The sequence below is a fragment of the Ornithodoros turicata genome, chromosome 4 (genome assembly GCF_037126465.1).
Source record: "Ornithodoros turicata isolate Travis chromosome 4, ASM3712646v1, whole genome shotgun sequence".
Classification (NCBI taxonomy): Eukaryota; Metazoa; Arthropoda; class Arachnida; order Ixodida; family Argasidae; genus Ornithodoros; species Ornithodoros turicata.
Genome location: NC_088204.1, coordinates 56,821,909 through 56,841,472, shown reverse-complemented (window position 1 = coordinate 56,841,472; position 19,564 = coordinate 56,821,909). Strand labels below are relative to the sequence as shown.

Below are 19,564 nucleotides of genomic sequence, written 5' to 3'. Positions count from 1 at the left end.
CGCTTCCACCCGTGATGTCGTACCGTACATCCACAGAGTGTCTCACAACCTGTTGGCTATATTTCACATCAGTCTCAAGTTCAGAAATGATTTTAGTCTTGATCCTCTCACTCCTTTTGAAAAAAAAAAAATGTAGCTGTTTCCAAGAATCACAAAAACAGATTTATCGCCTGGCAATCATACGTCATCTATGAGATTCCCCTTGGTTGTGGTTTTTGTTATATTGGACTAACTAAACGTTGCACAAATGACAGATTAAAGGAACGTAATACAAAAGTAAAAATGAGGATTCTAACTCAGAAATCGCGAAGCATATCAAGTGATGTAAAGGGTGCTTCACTGTATGGGATGAAACAATTGTAAACGCTGCTGAGCCTGACCCTCACAGAAGGCTCCTGAGGAAGACACTTCCTATTCTCTCCAGGTGAAAATCTGAACTGGAATCCAAAGTGGATCCATTTGCATGCCAAAGTGGTTTAAAATGGAACAAACTGATTTTGGTTCTGAGTGAAGTGGTTCCACTTGATTGCCAAGTGGTTTCCAACTGGTTTTACCCAGGCTCCAGTTGAACTGGATGTGCTTTCATCTGGTTCCACTTGACCGCCAAGTGGTTTCCAACTGGTTCAACCCATGCTCCAGTTGAACTGGATGTGCCTACCATCCAGTTCTAGAATGCAAAGTGGATGTGGTAGTTCCACTTCGCTGGCAAGTGGGCTTATCCCAGGTCCACTGTAATTTTGACACCTGCCCTTGAAATATACGAATCTTCACCGGGGTGAATTGAAAACGCTCTGCACTCCTTGCAGGTGCATACAGCAGAGACGTACACCAGGCATTTTTGCAAGATAAATGATAATCTTAATTTACATTCCATAATACACCAATCATTTATGGTCCTACCACAATTCGCCCAAGTTACTTGTTGTCGGTAAATATACCAGAAACATTCGCGCAGAGTACTGAAATCGAACTTTGCGTAATTTTCACTTGAGTCTGAAACCGAAACTTTTAAGGCCTCGTCCTCGACAAGAGGAGTAGGTTGAGGTTGAGCGCCATCTGCATCAGTACGTGTTTTGAAATGTCGTTTGCGGTAGGCGGTTGGTTGTCGGTAGCAGTTCCCGTCTTTCAGCTCTTCAAAACGGGCAAAAAACGTGAATGTATTTGGATCTCTATTGTCAAGCACTGTATTATGTATAGTTTCTTTGCCTTACAACTTCTGCACCAGCTAAATCGCAAGAAACTACGAGCAACGCATATAGGACTGCAATTATGCTGGTGAGTAGTATAGTGATTTGATATTCATGCACATGTATCTGAATGTGTACATCTGCTCCCTGTTGTTAGTTATTTAAAATAGCGTAAGTGCGGGCTAGATAGTGGGTGAACTCCAAGAACTCCTGCTCAGGCTTGTAATGGACTTTGTTATGTGTCTTGTCTATTAGCCGGCAGTTTGTCATACAAATGGAGGATACTTGCAAGATACTTATGAATCGTGCGGAATAAGGGCCAGCAACTGAAGTGAGGTATGTTGTGTTATACGTTGCATTACGTGTACTTTTGCAACATGTTTTTCTACAGGTTTTCTCAATGAAACTGAATTCGCAGTTCATTCACAATGAGGTATGGTCAGCCGCACTTTTTACTGTCTATCAGGCTGGTATAATGACGTGAAGTGTACTTTTTGCACAAAACAGGATTGCAGATACTAAAGTAGCAATGTGGGGTGCTTGGCGTTGACTATTCATTTCAAAGCAGCAACATAGGACACGTACGACAAGTGAGAAAGCAGCAGTCCTATTCACTCGTCATTTGTGTCATGTTTCAGCTTTGAGATAGACAGGATTGCTTGGTGAGCCCAAGTCATCTTCAGGTGAAGTAGCATTGATGTCTACTGGTACCAATTCGTGCCTTAAAATGTTATACGACATTATGTGACAGGTATTTTTCTGAGATGCCGAAAAAGTATGTCCAGTGCAATGTGTCGGTAGTAGGCATTCCCAGTAATCCAGTTCTTGAAGTGTGAGTTACTTCTAAAATCTTCTTAGAGTGAGGAGACACCATCGACAGACCACTACCAGCCACTGGACTCTATTGCCCTGTAGCAGTATGTACTGTGTTTGGAATATGGTGGATTATATGTACCCATTTTTGTGGTGTGTAGTAAAGTGAGATATTCATATTCTCTAGATTTTGTGCTTTCACTGAGATTGTAGTGGTGTTAGTAGTCGAAGGTGTAGCTTCTGCTTCAGGGTGGCTACGGAAGCTGATTCTTAGCCAGCTGGAAGTTATTCTGGCTCTACAATCCAGTTGCAAGTGGATTATAGAACCAGAAATGGATTTCCAGCTATAGGAATCAATTTCCACTTTGAAAGTGAATCCACTTGCATGTGGATTCCAAAGTGGAAATTCATTCCTAGCTGGAAACCAATTACTGGTCCCACAATCCACTTGTAAGTGGATCCACTTGAACAATTTTTCCACCTGGCTCATGTGGGAACTGTGTCAGCAAACCGTCCGTGACCTTTGGTCCGTCGTTGGGAGACTGGCAACTTTCCCTTCTTGACTCTTTCATCCCTCCTTTCCCCTTGTCTTACCTCCACGTGTGACAAACCTTCAGCTGCGTTTGAGACCCTGTGTGCATTGTCCTTTTTTGTTTTAATCTCAGGTACATCATTATGCACCAGTATCACCAGCTCCCTTGCTTCTTAACCATCCTTTCATTTACGGGTACTAGTTTCATCCCCAAGACCACAGTCTCTCCTGCAATTTTTTTACTGCATTTTGCCTATTTCCCAATGGATTATGCCACTCTTTTCCTGTATAATAAAGTGCTTTGTCTTTGTCGACAAAGCACCACATTTATGCTAACCATTCAATTTCTGTAATCCGTTCCATGGGATCTATCATGTAAAGGAGAGAACAATGTCAAACTGAACACGAACATGAAAAGCTCACCTTCTTGAACTCGCTTACACTCTGTATTGCTGTTGCCACTTTAAAAGGCAGCCTGCATGTGAATGGTAATGAAATTAGCATATTTAACAACTTCAGTTGGTAGGACCTATCAATAGGACAAGCATTATGCATATTTTAGTTACACCAACTACAGAGTCTTGTATTTCTTGCTACTAAAGGATAGCATGTAGAACAACCTTGTAGGCACGTCTCACTCAGGGCTGTCATCACACTTGCGGCTTGTAATGAAAAAAATTATTTATATTAATTATTATAAAATAATAATTGTTTGCCTGCATTGTTGACCGATCACACGGCTGCATATCGTATCACACGTGTGAGGGATATGCATCGCAACTGAATATGTCATCTGCTCAGTGATCAAATATATAAACTCTGCAGTGCTAAGAGATATACAGGGATATACAGGGTATAATGGGCAAATAAAAAACCATTATAAAAAAACGGCTTAACTGAAAAATATGGGGTAAGCAGCTTTCTTCTGGACATTGTTTGCCACCTAATAAAAATAGTTTCATCAATTTGCCATTGAAATAAATTGAATTTTCCAGATTGAACTCGTGAAATTGCTTAATCTATGCAACTTTTTTTGTCTCAATTAGATTGCTCGTGGTGGATTTGGCCTAATCAATCAGAAAAAACGCTTCGTGGAACGATTGTTATACCCGTAAAAGTTGCGCACAAATTGAGGGCCAGTTGCGGGTATGTGAACAACGCACAAAGTCTGGTGCAAAATCAGCGATGAGAGAGGAAGACAGTCCTCGCCCAGGTGAGAGATAGAAGCTGCGAAAAGAAGGAAAGATATCCCATGTACGTGCGGAAGAGGGCTTCAGTAGAGTCACTAAATAAGCTTCGCTTCAGAGTATTCACACTGAGGTCCAAGGGAGAGCAGGAGCGCCATCTTGTTTCCGCATCACACCGGTATCATCCCCATTTGAGGATCAAAGACGGCTAACATAATGCTCCCTGTGGGATAGAGAAGCGTGTATGATTGTTGCGCGATAATCCATGTATTGTCAACCAGAGCGTCCCGAAGATGTCAAGGTGAGCTCAAGGCCGTCAACTGCTGCTTGCAAACGAAAGGAACGTTTCACCCGCGCACGATAGATGGCATCGTGCACTAAAGTGCGCATTGTGCGTGCAGGTCGGTAGCGTGGCGCGGAAACAGGATGGCGCATGCTCGCTCTTGGAACTCAGCATCGATACTCTGAAGCGTAGCTTATTTAGTGACTCTAGGCTTGAGCATGCTAGAAGTGGCGGTGCATCTGTGATATCGGTTAACAGCAACAAGCCACACTGTCGCTACCCTTTTATTCTATTTCCCAGCTGCTCTGTCTATCGTCTGGGTGTTGACTGTCCTCCTCTCTTGCCGCTTTCTTTTTCCTCTTTTCCGCGCCGCTCAAATACGTGCAAGTAGACCTCAATTTTCGCACAACTTTTACGCGTGTAGCAATCGTTCTACGAAGCGTTTTTTTCAGATTGATTAGGCCAAATCTGCCACGAGCAATCTAATTCAGAACAAAAAAATTTTACATTGGCTAAGCAATTTCACAAGTTCAATTTGGAAAATTCAATTTATTTCAATGGCAAATTGATGAAATTATTTTTATTAGGTGGAAAACTGAATGTCCAGAAGAAAGCTGCTTATCCCATATTTTTCCGTCAAGCTGTTTTTTTTTTAATGGTCAAATGACACGTTTCGTGCCACACCCTGTAGAGTGTGTTGGTTAGGGCTGAACATTGTGGGAGAAAATGAAGGGAGATGCAGGAAAACACACAACACACACGGACGGCGTTCGACTAGCAACTGGTTTTAGAGGTGGTGTCTGGACAAAAAACACAGTTGAACTGAATGTGCGATCGGAACAGTGGGTGCCCGAAATGCACGTAACCAGAATATTTCATTTTGGAACAGTCGAAAACATTAGAAAATGAATTTAATCGGACTTTGCAGCCGGCTGCGCACTCCCAGCAGTACTCAGGCAACGGTGTACAGACCAACATCACTGGAGTTGGTTATGAAAGCAGGCTGTCCATCACACAATGTGGCCTTCCGACTCACAATCTGCTACAGAACAGTCACTAAAAACATCTGCCATGCTTTCGGTCGTATTTCATTGCAAACAGCCTGGAGACGCCATCAGCTGAGTGATAGGGAATCTCGCCGGCAATGCCAATTACGTCACCAATAGAGAAGGGCCATTTTAAGGAAGGGCCGTTTTAACCAGAACCTTGGAGTTGGTTTCGAATTCCATGTTTTTGATGTGTTACAAAAAAACACGAACGAATTTTGTGAAACTTTTTTGCGCTTTCTCCTTGGAAGGAATCTCCAAGGAGATATCACATTAACTATATAATTACAGATTCCTCATGTACGCCACCTCTAATGATAAAAACGTAACAACTCCCAGGGGTGCCCTTGGCAATAAAGGCGACCTCTTCCGGTGAAACGGTCACGGATCTCTTGCCTACGTTGTTAGAGGAGTGTCTGATAATGGTGGCTTCCATGATATCACGTGGACACTAAGAAGGACGGTTCCACCAAACCACACTGTCTTGGTACAAGGGGGGAAGGATTATGGCAGGACAAGTGGTCCCTCAACGTTAGGGGGATATTTTCCGAGCCGAAGCCTGTCACTGAGGCATTGGAACGTTTGGCTGTGTCTGCTATGCGTTTTCCCGTGTCTCCCTTCACGTTCTTCCTCAATAAACTCTGCAGTCAAATTTAAATGGAATATATGCAACCTGCAACGTAGAGCCCTGTGCGGATGAGATTTTTGGCATCCGCATCCGACCCGCATCCGCGCACACTTTAGCCGCATCCGATCCGCACCGCAGCATACATAACAGTTTACATCCGCATCCAATCCGCTGAGCAAAACGCGCCATCCGCATCCAATCCTCACGTTTGGAAGGACGCGTAAAGACCGCCGGAAGCATATGTTGGTATAATTTCGGATGCCTCCATTCTGTCACGGAAGGACTCACAAAGACAAGCGAAGGTAAACATTTCAACAAACGCGATATGGAAAGACTTCTGGAACGCGTGGAACGCTACCTCGTCGGTGCTCGCATGGTTCGAGACGCCAGAATGCCTTCTCTTCCATCTTGGCTGTGCATGGCCGAAGGTGAACCCGACCATGCGCTCGCTGTCGGCACGCAATACAAATAAATTGCTCGTAGAAAAATCACAGCGCGCGGTATATCCGCATACGACCGCTACCGATCCGCCGCCTTCGTATCCGCATCCGACCTCGCGCCATCCGCATGCGATCCGCACACCACCAGAAAGTTCTAAATTTTCATTCGAATCCGCAAGTATCTTGCAGATATCCGCTTCCATCTGCGGATAGTGCAGGGCTCTACTGCAACGTATATCTGAGCTCCTTGCATTACTAAAGTGTGTTTACGATTGTCAGGAAATGGGACTGATATGTAGGAATTAAAATGGAGTATTCCGTAATCCCCATAACAAGTTATATAGGTCTGTTTTTCATGGTGTTTTAACATAGCCAGTCACTTAGAAAGAAAAGTAGGCTACACTCATATTGGTGAGGCCTTCAGAACAGCTTCAGTTGAGGGATCATGCTTACAATTGAACCTCTGTATGCAATAAGGGGATAAGTCGAAAAATCCCAAACCGAGAAAAGAGGCCTGATCTGATTGTCGGTCCCATTGACACACATGCATTTCCAGTTTCCTACCCTCCTGTAGCAGGCCATTAGATTGCAATACGGTTCTAAATTTTCTTTGGCAGGTACATACTGGTATGTAGATGTCATTGCAGCAAAACTTGCAAAAAGGGGATAAATCGACTTATCCCCTTATTGCATACAGAGGTTCAATTAATGGACCAGACTTGATTACCTTTACAAAGTTAATGCAAAGGAACTGCAGCCTAATTTTATTCCTAGATCTAATTTGAGCATGTCAATTTGAGTGCAGCCTTACATCTCTGACATTTGCAGCAGTTTTTAGAAAATAATATGTGTCACACCTCAACCTGTCCTTCTGGAGAAGCAGACAATGAAAGACGTTCCAATAGTCCTTCTTGATGCAGCCTAAAGCAGTTGGCACTTGTGCTGCAAGAGACATCATTAAGGAACTATTTGAGCATATGTAAAAATATATAGATTACATACTTTTCAAGCCCTTTCTGAAGATACCCTCCAGAGTGACACAGAAAGGAAGGAGAAGCTGGTTGCTGTCATCAATTTCCACAGCCAGGTTGTGCCGCCGAAGCTCTATAATGTGATCTGGAAGAAAGACAGCGTACGTTGCACAATCCACAAACCTTCCACACTCTTCCCCCAGGAATGTCAAAGCTTCGAATGCAGGGTGTAGCACCAATGTCATTCTGTACGCCCTCCACTACCACCTTTACCTTCGCAATACTGTTTTGAGGACACCGAGCTTCCTAAACCATTTGTGCAAATAGCTACTGTATATGCACAGGACTTTCAATTGCAGAGGGAATGGGGAATTCTAGGCTGACACCCACCTCACATGGCTATTGCCGTGAGTATTCATATTGCAAAGTTGGTTGCATTCGGTCAGGCTCAGATCTGGTTAGGTGGTTCAGGAGCCGGGTTTGATGTGCTCGAAGCGAGCGGGTAGGCAGAGGGTCAAGTTTTTTTCTGACAATATCATACCATTTTTTCAGATGAAAAATGTCGGCAATTCGAAATAGTTTATGAAACAATTTCCACTCTAAACCATTTATGTACGAAAAAATTCACTGGCGATTTAGCGGTAAATGCGAAAGAAATGCTTTCGCATTAACCGTCTTTTCCGGTTTTCGCATTAACCGTCTTTTCCGGTCCTTACTTGACTTCCGATTTACACTCAACTTCCAGTCTAAACCCAACTTCCGGTTGTCCACTTCCCGTCTATCCTGACTTCTGGATGTCCACCTCCAGCCAATGCTTGACTTCAAGTTTGACACTTTCAATTACTATATGTATGCCCATTTAATTAACCTTTCATTACCCTCAATTACCCTGTAATTAGCTTAGGTAACTGCAGTAATTACATGCGGTGTAATCTTGAATTCCCTTAATTACCTTTAATTAAGCTTACCTGCCTTAATTCCACTTTAATTGAAGTCAATTACATTTAATTGCCTCCGGTATAACCTGTGGTTAACTTCGGAACTCTTTCATTTCATTTAATCTTTCTCTTAATTACATATATCTTACATTCATTACCTTTAAACTAAACTTTCTTGTTTTAATTACCTCTAATTACCTTCAATTACTCTTACCTCTTACTCTAAATTACCTTCGACTACTTCAATTTCAAATCATTTGCCTCCATTTACATTTACCCTCTTATATCCCCTTTGCATGTCCACTGCAAGAAACTGTTTAATAAATCCCCTTTTGTTTTGCCCCTCCCCACAGCCCTTAGGTATAGTACATGAAATGAAACTTGCAACTGCAAGCATATTTTTCACCTGAGAGGGGAGGGAGGGGGTTCAGACGGAGTGCCGAGAAAATCGCTTCCTGTGTCACAGTTCAGCTTGAGAAAAAGCAACGGCCACATGCCCGGCCTGAAAGATACTGCTTATATCTTTAAACGTTGTCCGTGCGCAGATTTCTTACCTCTGAGCTCCTTGAGTAGTGGGTCGCTTACAGACATTCTCACATTGACACAGACTGATCCGCAACCGAGAATTCCCTGCGAAGTGATTTCTGTAAACACCTGTTGTTCGGGCGCAGCTGTCGCTATATCATCGCCCTGCGTGACTACACCCACTGAATCGAATAATACAAGCAACAGGTTCTACCGTAGTGTTACTGCTGTAGTCCTGATGCCTCAATGGGCTGCACACGTCGCATGACAAGGAAGAATTTCATCGCATTGGGAGGATATAACTCGTGGTACTACGATAGATGGTGCACGTCGTCTGCATTTGCGCATCCGCGGCCGTGGAAGGCAAAATCACGTGACCGCAAGTGGCGGGAGCTCCGAGTGCTACTAATTCGCGGTAAATTAAAGTAGACGGGATAATTTTATTTTGCTAAATGACCACACTTCGCTGCTTGCTAAGCACTACCAATCAGAAATTGTAGTCACGCCGGCACATGTTTTGCTGCGAGACTGCAGAAGCAGTAGGAAAAGACAAAAAGTACTCGGCCACTGCGCTTGGGTGTTGCGGGGAACGGGACGGAACTTGATAACCATTGATAACGTTTCAATAGAATGTTGGAAGTGCAGCGTTGCCCTCCATTAGAGGAACTTGTGTCTTCCGCTAGCGATATATTCCGTTCTAATTTTAAAATCGAGCCTACACATTGCGCTTTCGCACCGGGTCGCGTGAATCTAATCGGCGAGCATGTTGACTACTGCGATGGATTTGTGCTCCCCATGGTAATACCAGTTTCCTTTTGGAGCTCATGTAGCCGTATATACCACATCTCCAGCACGATGCCACGTGCTGTGTCTGCAATTGAAGTGTCATTCACACGACTTTTCTTTTTTTTAATTAGATTATTGTACGAGTATAGCTCAGTGGTAAACGTTGCTGTCTGAAAATTACACGTACTTGCCCCCACCACAAAGGGGCCCCCACCAGTAAAGGTCTTGTCGAAGGGAAATGTGTTTCGCATGCTTGAAACGCATCCCTGAAACGGAAACTTGGTAAAAATATGTCCTCCGTCCACGCATATCGACCCCGAATAACACATTGGATAGACATACAATACACAAGGGAGCCCCCACAGCACAGTGCCCTGGGGCCCCCACCACTGTAAATCCGGCACTGATACCTGAACAGTGCTTATTAATATAGACTTCAGTGTGGCTCCTGTTTCATGTGGTAAAAAAAAAGAAAAACAATCTGAAGTAATAAAGTGTCTACAACAATTTTGCAGCATAAAATTCTCAGTTGGGATCAGGTTATCTGCAGCATTCCATTTCACGTTCTGTTGTCGTGTTGACTTCCCTATCGTAGGTGATCGTGAGGCGGGACGTGAAATTACGACCAATCACATTGTAGCTCACTGGTAATCACAGGTGGCTTACAACTTACACGACTGACTGTAATTAAATTTTTTAGCAAGATTATACACGCATTATTTTCTCAGTTTGATATATCATGCTGCATGAGAGCCACGCCTTTATGCAGGCCCTACCCATGTACACGGTCGTGGTGGCTAGCCAAAGCGGTAATTCTTCCTGCACTGTGGTCGCAGCCAGCCTACCCAAAGAGGAAACTGCACATTTCAGTCTGCCAACCAGCCAGGAGCCACTGGTGCCTGGAGATCCCTTCTGGAGCAACTATGTGAAGGGAGTTGTGGCAAATTTTCCTGGTAAAGCACTTCCTGTCTCAACATTGTAGGCAGCTGCACACGCAGTCACAAAACCTTGTTCCTACAAGAGCTCTGCATTTCAGAGAAATTCAGTAAATGTCCAGTACTTGTAAGTTTCACAGCTGGATAACAAAAAAAAATTACATGTACATAAATGAAATGAATCGATAAGTGACCAAGTGAGCACCATCACAGCTGACCACTTTTTCGTCTGTCTACTGTAATGGTACAACTGAGGCTCGATTAATTTTGTCATTAACTATATCAGACTAACTGCATCACAGTTTGCACACAGGGTGTTTCAAATAACGTGTCACAAAAGTCCATTAGAATATTTAGTTGTCTGAAAATTACGACGACGTCAACGGTATCTCCAGCAAACTGTTGCAGTTCGATCAATTTTCACTCCTCATAAATTGTTCTGAATTGCATTCCAAAATGTACCAAGCTAACATAAAGGTGGGCAACCAGAGACGGGGACGGTGAAACGACAAACCCGAGATGTTCTCACATATTCGTTCTCGCAACACGATCTCTCTGATTAGGAATGTGTCATGCCCTTCCGTCTCGAGTTGCCCCATGTACCAGCCCACCAGCATCTTAGCCAATAAGTCAACGCAACATTATTTAACTCTTTTTTTTTTTTATTGCCAGAAACAAAGTGCATTGCAGATGTGCCAAATCTGTCAGAAAATATGCTACCTGAATGGCAGCATCTGGAAAAAAGTGTGCAAAAATAAGTATTCTGAGAAGAGCAGTTGCTGAGCTACACTTGGTTGTCCATTAAGAAGCGACATGTCAAGTGACAAGAAGTGACTTGTCAAGCTAGAATCTAGCATTTCGTCCTAGGCTTAACCACTGTTTGTGGAAACAAAACGCAAGGACATGCCCCTTCAGCTTCCTTTTTTTCTATGCTTCTGCTAAGGTTAGAATGCCACAGTTACCTGTAATAACAGTGAGAAAGGAACAGCTGGGCCACTGTTTTTCTTCTGCTGCTTCTTACATTACATTGATGGACAACCTCACACAGGCCTGTAGTCATTTTGGCACATTTTCTTGCAGCTGTTACCATCGCGCTAGATAGCATATTTTGTGGTAGTTTTGGGTAAATCTGCAGTGACATTCCCGATTCTGGCAACAAAAAAAAAAGGCAAACATCAACTTGGCAAATTTCCCAGTTCAATCCAAGAGGTTACATTTCTTTCAATTTAAACTTGATAAAATTACTCGAGTATGCGGCAAAAGTTTCCCATAGATAGATACCGCTGGCCACATAATTTTCATAAAACCAAATTGTTTTCATAAACCTTTGTGACACATTAGGTGAAAAACCACATAGTACATGTTCTTGTGGCATCATGCCAGTGATGAAATACGAAGCACAGTTTCCGAAGCCCTGTGACTGGTGCACATGGTGAATGAAAAGCCACTATGAACGCAATCTCCTTTCGTGAGAAACATGCAGACAGTTACCTTACATGTTCTGTAGGTAATACTATACAACTCTCTCCTCTCTCAATACTGCTCTCCACCATGAACAGCTATCAATGTTTACACATGTATGTGTAAAACATACAGCCAACTTTCGATTTACAAATTCCTTCGCATTATGAATGGTGCCATCTGGAACAAGACCCTTGACATCTGAACAGTGAATGCGTGTTTCAGGCTTTGTGATTTTGAGTTATGAATGGTGAACGGTATGATGGTGTCGTACAGGTCAATAGAAGCCAATAAAAGTGTAAACCAGGGTTGTGGAATGGGATCACCCATTCCATTCCAATTCCATTCCGAGGAATGAAGATTTGTGATAATTCCATTCCTTTCAATTCCTCAGAATGAAAAGGTATGGTCAATTCCCACTCCTGGAATGGCTTGGCAACCCCATTCCATTCCTTTAATTCCACCAATAAAAGAATTAGGACCGGTAACCATACTAGGCCAAATACATACAAGCTAGCCCAGCAGTGCTATAGAGGAGATTGACATTACCCAGCACAGAAAAAGCACAAAGACAAGGTTATTTTGCCCTCCTCTTCATTGGCATCATCATTACAGGAGTTTTCCACTAAAGTAACTGGTGCAAGTGATGTGGGGTTGCAGACCTCACACTAGTGTAGCCAAAATCTCCATTTTATTTTTTCTTAAAACCAAACCAAACCATCGCCCGTGACTGTGTGGCACCCAGATCATTACATTCCAGTTCCATTCCACCTGTGAAAAAAAAAATACCTAATTCCATTCCCATTCCATTCCCAGGACAGTTTCCGCCATTCCATTCCAATTCCATTCCGGGCTCTTATAAATCTGGAATGATTCCGGAATCATTCCAACCCCGGAGTGGCAACTCCACAACCCTGGTGTAAACGTCCCACTGTCACAGGGTAAATTAAGGAAGGTTGATTCACCAACTGTGTGGTTCATCTTCCTGAGACATAAATAGGCAGCTAGCTGCCATCCTAGATTCAAGCTTTGAAATGGGCATATATTGAGGGTGTAATCCAGTAGGGAATGATGAGCGAAGTGTCAGATTGGTAACGTCTCTCCTGAGCAAGATTGACACAACAGCAACGATGGTACAGAGCCCTATTACAAGGTATTTTCAAGGAGTAAATGTAACCCCACATCACACAATGTGTTCCCTACTGTTCTACGCTTCATCTGCGCTTTTCAATCTTCGATTTGTTAAAGGCTTTTCGAAAAGCAAAAATAGATTCAGTGTTGATAAATACAGTTTTGAGATCCATTCTCTCTCTCTCTCTACTTGTTGCATATGGCTGTACATCTGATTTTAAATAAGTACTGAGACAGCACATGTTAGCTATTTCAAAAAAATCATAGAAAGTAGTATGTACTATGCATCCACCTGTGACATTTTGGCAGGGAGCAGCGGACAATGAAAGGGAAACCCTCTGACTTCTATGTTGTTGAGCTTAAATAGTTCCCCTCTTGTACTGAGCTCTGGTCCCGTATTTTTACCATAAATCTGCAGGACCTCACATCCCAAAATAAGCAGACACCATGTCTTGCAATACCGTGCTTCTGCATTCTCCGTTGAAACAGGTAGCCTCTGCGGATTTAATGCGGTCGTCGTCAGTTCTGTTCCAATTGGTGCTGGACTCTCCAGCTCTGCAGCACTTGAGGTGGCAACGTTCTGCATGCTCGAATCGCTCATGGAATCGCCCCTTCAAGTCAGGTAACGACACATCATGACCACACAGCATTTTGCTTAACTTCGTTTCTTGTGCAGCACTGTGGAGAAAGCGCTGTGTTGTCAGAGGGCAGAACATCACTTCGCAAAGGTCCCGTGTGGAATTATGGACCAGTTCATCGCATTCATGGGCCAACAAGACAATGCTCTGCTTTTGGATTGTCGGTGCGATACATTGCTTTTGGCGTAGAACCGCAAGTACTGGAATACTTGTTTGCTTATTAAGTAGTCATTACTTTTCCGGTTAGGTCTGAACTGTTGTAACTAACTTATCCAGTTACAATACTTGACAGCCAGCTCTACCACATTCAAGTCTTACTACTCTTACTCATCCGGCACAGCAGTACTGGTACAGTTGGAGCATTTAATGTGGCACATCTTTCAATGTAGAAGCTACCTTTACGCCATCATTGGCATCATTTTTCTGTGCCACAACTTCTGCAAAGATAGGTAGGCATCTATAACATATCAATTTGCAAGCCTAGTTGTGTTTAGCCTGAGAACGTCACCTTCTGCTGAGAAGACTACGACCTGGCTATTGGCGGCACTGACCAAAATAAAACTGATCAATAGTTCAGTGCTATGGAACCTTATGACGTCTTCGTATTCTTCGTATTACTGTTAAATGCAAAAATAAGTGCTGTCTTATGTATGCGAACCTGAAAAAATTACTTGTACCATGTTTCAAATAATGTTTGCCCTCCAGTATGTAAATATTGGGAAGAAAAAATGTGCAGTGCCAATGCCGTTTTTAGGTTGAACATGGCTGTAGTTACTGCACTATTGAATTTGCTTTTTTGTGTGCATGTGCAATCTGGCAACATGAATCTCAAAAGTAACGAAAAAGCAACCCAAATGCTTTTGAGACAAAATAACTAAATATGTTTTGGAACCATCGTACAACTCTGGCGTACGGCACGTTGAACGTTATGCAAACACCAATTAGAGTGTCCCACGCAGGTCCCTGGAGGCGAGACAGGTCCCCCTGATCGATCCCTCCGTGAGCGTCCTCATCATCGACTCAAACGTCAAGCACAAATTGTGCCAGGGTGAATATGCGAAACGACGCTCAGACTGTGAAGGAGCCATCTCACTTCTTGGGAAAAGCCTTCGCGATGCAACTGAGAAAGAAGTGCAAGGTCACTTTTCATTTTATTCTCAATGTCACACATTCCCACGGTAAAATCATGCCTATCATACCCTTGTACTTATAAAACGACACCATTCTGCAGTGCTGCCAACAAATTTATTTTAACTACTACACCTTTATTTTATTTATTCTTTGTCTTTGTGTGTGTGTGTGTTCAAACTGGCATGGTAAAGACAATTCTGCGTGAGCAAGTTCACCTGATAAAATTCTTCCTGAGGATAGCATAACTAAATTCTGGCTAGGCAAAAAAATCATGCTTTGTCATCTCTTTCGTGTGGTCTGCTATAGTTTTTTGTCAATGTCTGTGCAAGGACATGAAATGGATGCATGTAGTTTCATGTAGATGCAACAGGTTGAACCTTGAAGAATGGCTTAAAGGGCTTGAAAAAGAAAAAATGTCAGGGGAACTAGAAATTAGGATTGCAACCTCTGGGATACATATTCACACAATGTGTGAGTGCTGCAGTGCACGATCCTGATACAAAACGGAGCTTTCAATATTGCAGGTCAGAAAAGCTGCTTCCCTCAGCCGCCCAATAGTATTCTTTCTTTCTTCTTTGTACCTCACACTGCCTGTCCTGCATCTAAAGCAGTGCACTCAAAGGGCTGCTCTGCTCTCGTGCCGTAGCAGATGATTCTCGGCAAGCAATAAAAGTGCTCGGCTGATCTAATGTCACAACATGCCAGGAGGAGCTGGGGGGACCATTGCAGCTGCACACACTCTTGTAAACTAATTTTGTCAGAAAATGCACCGTTCCCAAAGGAAATATTTTGCATGATGGCTCCTTAATGTGGTATGTCCTTATCATGCGATAAAAATATACAGGGTGTCCCACCGAAAAAGGATCAGGGGCTAAAGAAAAAATGGAGTGCTCTAAACATATGGAACCAACTGTACGTGCTTGGCAGTTGTGTGGTCTATCCAAAAATATTTTTTTCATCACCCCTTGTCAATTAATTAGCGGTAATTAATTTTCTAACTTTTTAATTATCGGTTTGAGCTCTCAGATGTAAATAAGGAAGTTGTAGTACATGTCGGAAAAGACACAACTGAAGTGGTTCGAGTGCGCTATGGCTTGTGGTTTCGTTTTTTCCCGGGTTTAAAAGTTGGTTTCAGATGCCGGGCGGGCCACAGATCACTGCCCAGAATAACAGCAAATGTTATGAACAGTGCCTGCAACTGAACAGTTGCAGCTCGATAGAAACAGGCAGTGTTCCTGCAGATATTTGCTTACAGATGTAATTTACTGCCACGTCAATGGAGCCATACCAGTCTTTGGTGCATTGTTTACGAATTTGTGGTCATCCTTAAATATTGTTGCAGATCATAAGGAACAGATGACAGCAGAACAGTTTGCTGCTGCCCATCACGTTGTCACTGAGATCCACCGAACGACAACTGCAGCTCAAGCTTTGGAGTCTGGAAACCTCGTAGAATTTGGCAGACTCATGGCTGAGAGCCACACATCACTGCGGTACGGGTCCTCCCACATTGCTGGGCACAAAACATGGGCCTCAAATAATCCACTAATTTTTTTTGTGCGCAACTCACAATCCATATGTGTACAGAAATACTGTGATGGGCATTACGGGAAACATCATTGTTACTGACCTGTTGAGTAATTAATTACAGCTGACCCAATTAATGTGATTATTTATATTCTCAGCAATTAATTGCTTCAGTCTAGTTTTGACATCATGTAATTGTAATTGTAACTAAATTACTTTTCCAGCAATATGTAATTCAGTTAGAGCTACTTTTGGAATTACCTTGCATGCGATTTGGGGTTCAACTTCACTGTTAATCTTAATAATTTTGATGTCGTCCATGATTTTCACTCATTCACAAAAGATAATGTTATTGTGACCCTTGAGACAGATAAGAACTTTGAGGATTATCCGCTTTTGAAAGCTATCAGACATTACAAACTGTATACGTGAGCAGCTGTGTTTCTTCAAAAGGTGCCCCTTTTCACCATTTTACTGTAGCATTGCGTTTACCAAATTTTTGTGATGCTTTTGCAGCCTCAGTTCAGATATATTGTTGTGTTTCTGCTAAAGATAGATGCTGGCCATCGTATTCCTCTAGTAATGCCGTATTTGTACTGCTTTCCTCAGGGAAGGACAAAGTTATATACACTAAAATTGCATAATGAAATGTAACCCATCTGATTGCGTTACTTTACAGAGCAACTGTAATTGCAATTCAGTTGCTATTAGGCTGATGTAACTATAATTTCATCACTTTTATGAGCATTTTGTTGCAACTGCATTTCAATTTCCTACTACTGAAAAGTAATTTTTGAAGGTCGAAATGCCATACACTGAGGAAAAAGACACTCAGGGGCATCGGAAGTCCCTCGCCACAGGGGGCCAGCTGAAGTTCAAAAGAATAGTACGACATTAAGAACATTCCACATACAAAAACAAAAAATAATTAACAAAATAAAAGTGAAAATAGAAAAAAACGTAGCAAAGTGGCACGTACTACATGCAGTGCAAAATTACATGACATACGCCGCTATGAAAAATAGCTTCACCTTACTGTATCCACCTACTTAAACAATGGCCAGATTTTCTGTATCTGATTCACATGATATGAATGAGACACAGCCATATTAGGTTTAGAATGTGTTCCCTGTCAGCGGGGGTAACGATGCAGGTGGTAAATATATTCACACTCAATAACAAATTCTTTTCACTTAAAAAAATGTTACCTGGATTGATAAATAGTCATGCTGATGAGCATGCAAATCCCTGTATAAATATGTCTATATATATATATATACAAAGAGAATATCAGTTATTCTGTCGAATCTCTATGCATGAAAATAGGGGTGGTTACCCCCCTTGCCCTACATTGTCGCACCCCTGAAGACACCCACTATGTGGTGCAATCAACCTAGCCAAACGAAAAGAGCAAGACAGTGAGCACTGATGGCAGATCTCAAACTCGCCCCTCTTTATCGCTGATCAGGAATGCTGCCAATAAAAGTATCATATTCATGAACTCTTTCATTATGGGACTCGCACATTATGGGACTCTCACAAAAATGTATCGGAAAAAGTACCGACATTTGAACGCTCAAGTTGGGGTATATTAACTGCGTCAATTAAGCGAGACAATGCGGTACGGTGCATTTTAGAACAGCTTGAAACAGTAATGTAGCCAGAAAAATATTTAGGGAACGGCTCTACAGGAAGTTTACATGGGGGAGGGGATTTTACCCTCATTTTCTCTCTCCCAAGTGTACTACCAAAGGTAAAATTTTGGGTGGGGTTTGAAACATCCCCTCTGGCTATGCCACTGACTTGGAATACCTATTGCTGATGGCCAAGTTCTTATGCTGAAGCAGGTTTGAGCTATGATTGGGAGCCAGCAACAACACAGCTCTCATGAAGTCACGTAACTTTCTTCCATAGCGACGACTTTCGAGTGTCATGCAACGAAGTGGACACGCTGGTAGAGCTCTGCCTCTCAATCAAAGGCGTGTATGGCTCACGTATGACGGGTGCAGGCTTCGGAGGTTGCACCGTCACGCTACTCAATACGGAGGTGCTTCAGCGGGTCATAGATCATATCGAGGTAAGATCGGTTTTTAATAGCTTGTGTGCACGATTTCTTAGCATAGCTGGGTAGCTTGGTTTTCCCAAATTTGGTTTGGTTTTCAAAAACTACTGAGCACAACGTAGATTTCTAATATTATCCTCAATCATTTCTTACACTGTGTCTAGGGCCCAGAAATGTAGCCACTAAAAACGACGGAAACGGGCAGGCATTAGACCCTCAGAAATACCAAAATAGGCGATAAAATGCAAAAATAGGCACGTTAATCTGGTGCGCTCTTTGTCGGTGTGTCAGAATACCCCATCAAGGAACACTTGCTCGTTTAAAGGCTACGGTACCATACAAGCTTTGACGTCTGGTACACGAATGCTGACGCGACCTGGAACCACGCTATATCGAATAATCCTTTTAGTTCTCCGCCGTGGAAGATCATGAAAGGCTCCGAGAAGTCACATTTTTTGATCAAATGTACATGAACCCCCTTCTATCAAACCAAGGTACTGAAGGAAACCAAACGCAAAAAAAGGAACAAAACGGCTAAACACACAGAAACAAAAGGCAAAATGCAGCACTCACCACGAGCCTGAAAGGCACACTTGCACTTACACTTCTAAAAAAAGGCTCCTACGGTGTCTAAACATGTTAAAAAATGGTACCATTCAACAAAGTCGATGAAAAGGCAGGCAACCCCGAAGATGTCGCATTTTGTGCATTTATAGGCAAATGCCTAAAAATCTGAACCCTAGTTATGACTGCATGGCAAATGATTAGCCACATTATGACTATGCCTTTATTGTTTGTTAATAATAATCTGAATTACTTTTTTTTCCCCACAGAACAACTACAAAGGTAGTCCAACATTCTATGTCTGCAAGCCGTCCCATGGAGCCGCATTCCACCATTTGACACCCAAATAGCTTTCTTGTTTTATTTAGCGGGTCAGCTGTTGTAGACAAGGAAGAGAAGTAGTCAAGTAGAGCAATTTACTCCAGTTAATGCAAAGAGAAATGAACATATGTATGGATGTTACATATATGGCATGAGTACATCATGCATGCAGTATCATGAAGAGATGAGAAAGTGGAGGAAAATACAAAAAGTCATGAAGATAAGTGGTTCTTCGCTGTGTATTGTTTGCAGCTAGTAAATCCAGAATAAAATAGTCGTTCCCAATGTTAATCGACATAATGGCTAATGACTACCCTTCCTCCATGTACTTACCTCAACCACTCCTACATCTCCTCAACCTCACTGAAAAGCTTACCATATGTAACAGGTATTGGTATACATACATGCAACCGTTTAGTACATGCCATCAAACTGAATATCCTGCAAGAATCCTTGGT

The 19,564-nt window shown here is 42.6% G+C and overlaps 2 protein-coding genes across 4 annotated transcripts in view; one reads left to right on the top strand and one right to left on the bottom strand.

Moving 5' to 3' along the window:
• The window catches only part of LOC135391611 (uncharacterized), a 70,003-nt gene extending 61,003 nt beyond the window's left edge, over window positions 1-9,000 (bottom strand). For 2 of the 3 annotated variants that reach the window (XM_064621927.1, XM_064621929.1), the window contains exons 1-5: window positions 8,765-8,999; window positions 8,580-8,655; window positions 7,119-7,232; window positions 6,974-7,058; window positions 2,956-3,007 (exon numbers count right to left, since the gene is read on the bottom strand). In XM_064621927.1, coding sequence (XP_064477997.1) covers window positions 2,956-3,007; window positions 6,974-7,058; window positions 7,119-7,232; window positions 8,580-8,616 — 288 coding nt within the window. In that variant the 5' untranslated portion in view covers window positions 8,617-8,655; window positions 8,765-8,999. Of the gene's footprint in view, window positions 1-2,955; window positions 3,008-6,973; window positions 7,059-7,118; window positions 7,233-8,579; window positions 8,656-8,733 lie in introns of all 3 variants that reach the window. The other variant, XM_064621928.1, reaches the window with a different exon arrangement.
• An 85-nt stretch (window positions 9,001-9,085) lies between these two features.
• On the top strand, window positions 9,086-19,391 carry LOC135391612 (galactokinase-like). The gene is made up of 8 exons (XM_064621930.1): window positions 9,086-9,348; window positions 10,106-10,289; window positions 13,353-13,485; window positions 13,540-13,665; window positions 14,461-14,639; window positions 15,975-16,125; window positions 18,074-18,236; window positions 19,055-19,391. The coding sequence occupies exons 1-8, from the start codon at window positions 9,181-9,183 to the stop codon at window positions 19,133-19,135; spliced, it is 1,185 nt and encodes a 394-aa protein (XP_064478000.1). The 5' UTR covers window positions 9,086-9,180; the 3' UTR covers window positions 19,136-19,391.
• Window positions 19,392-19,564: the final 173 nt, after the last annotated feature.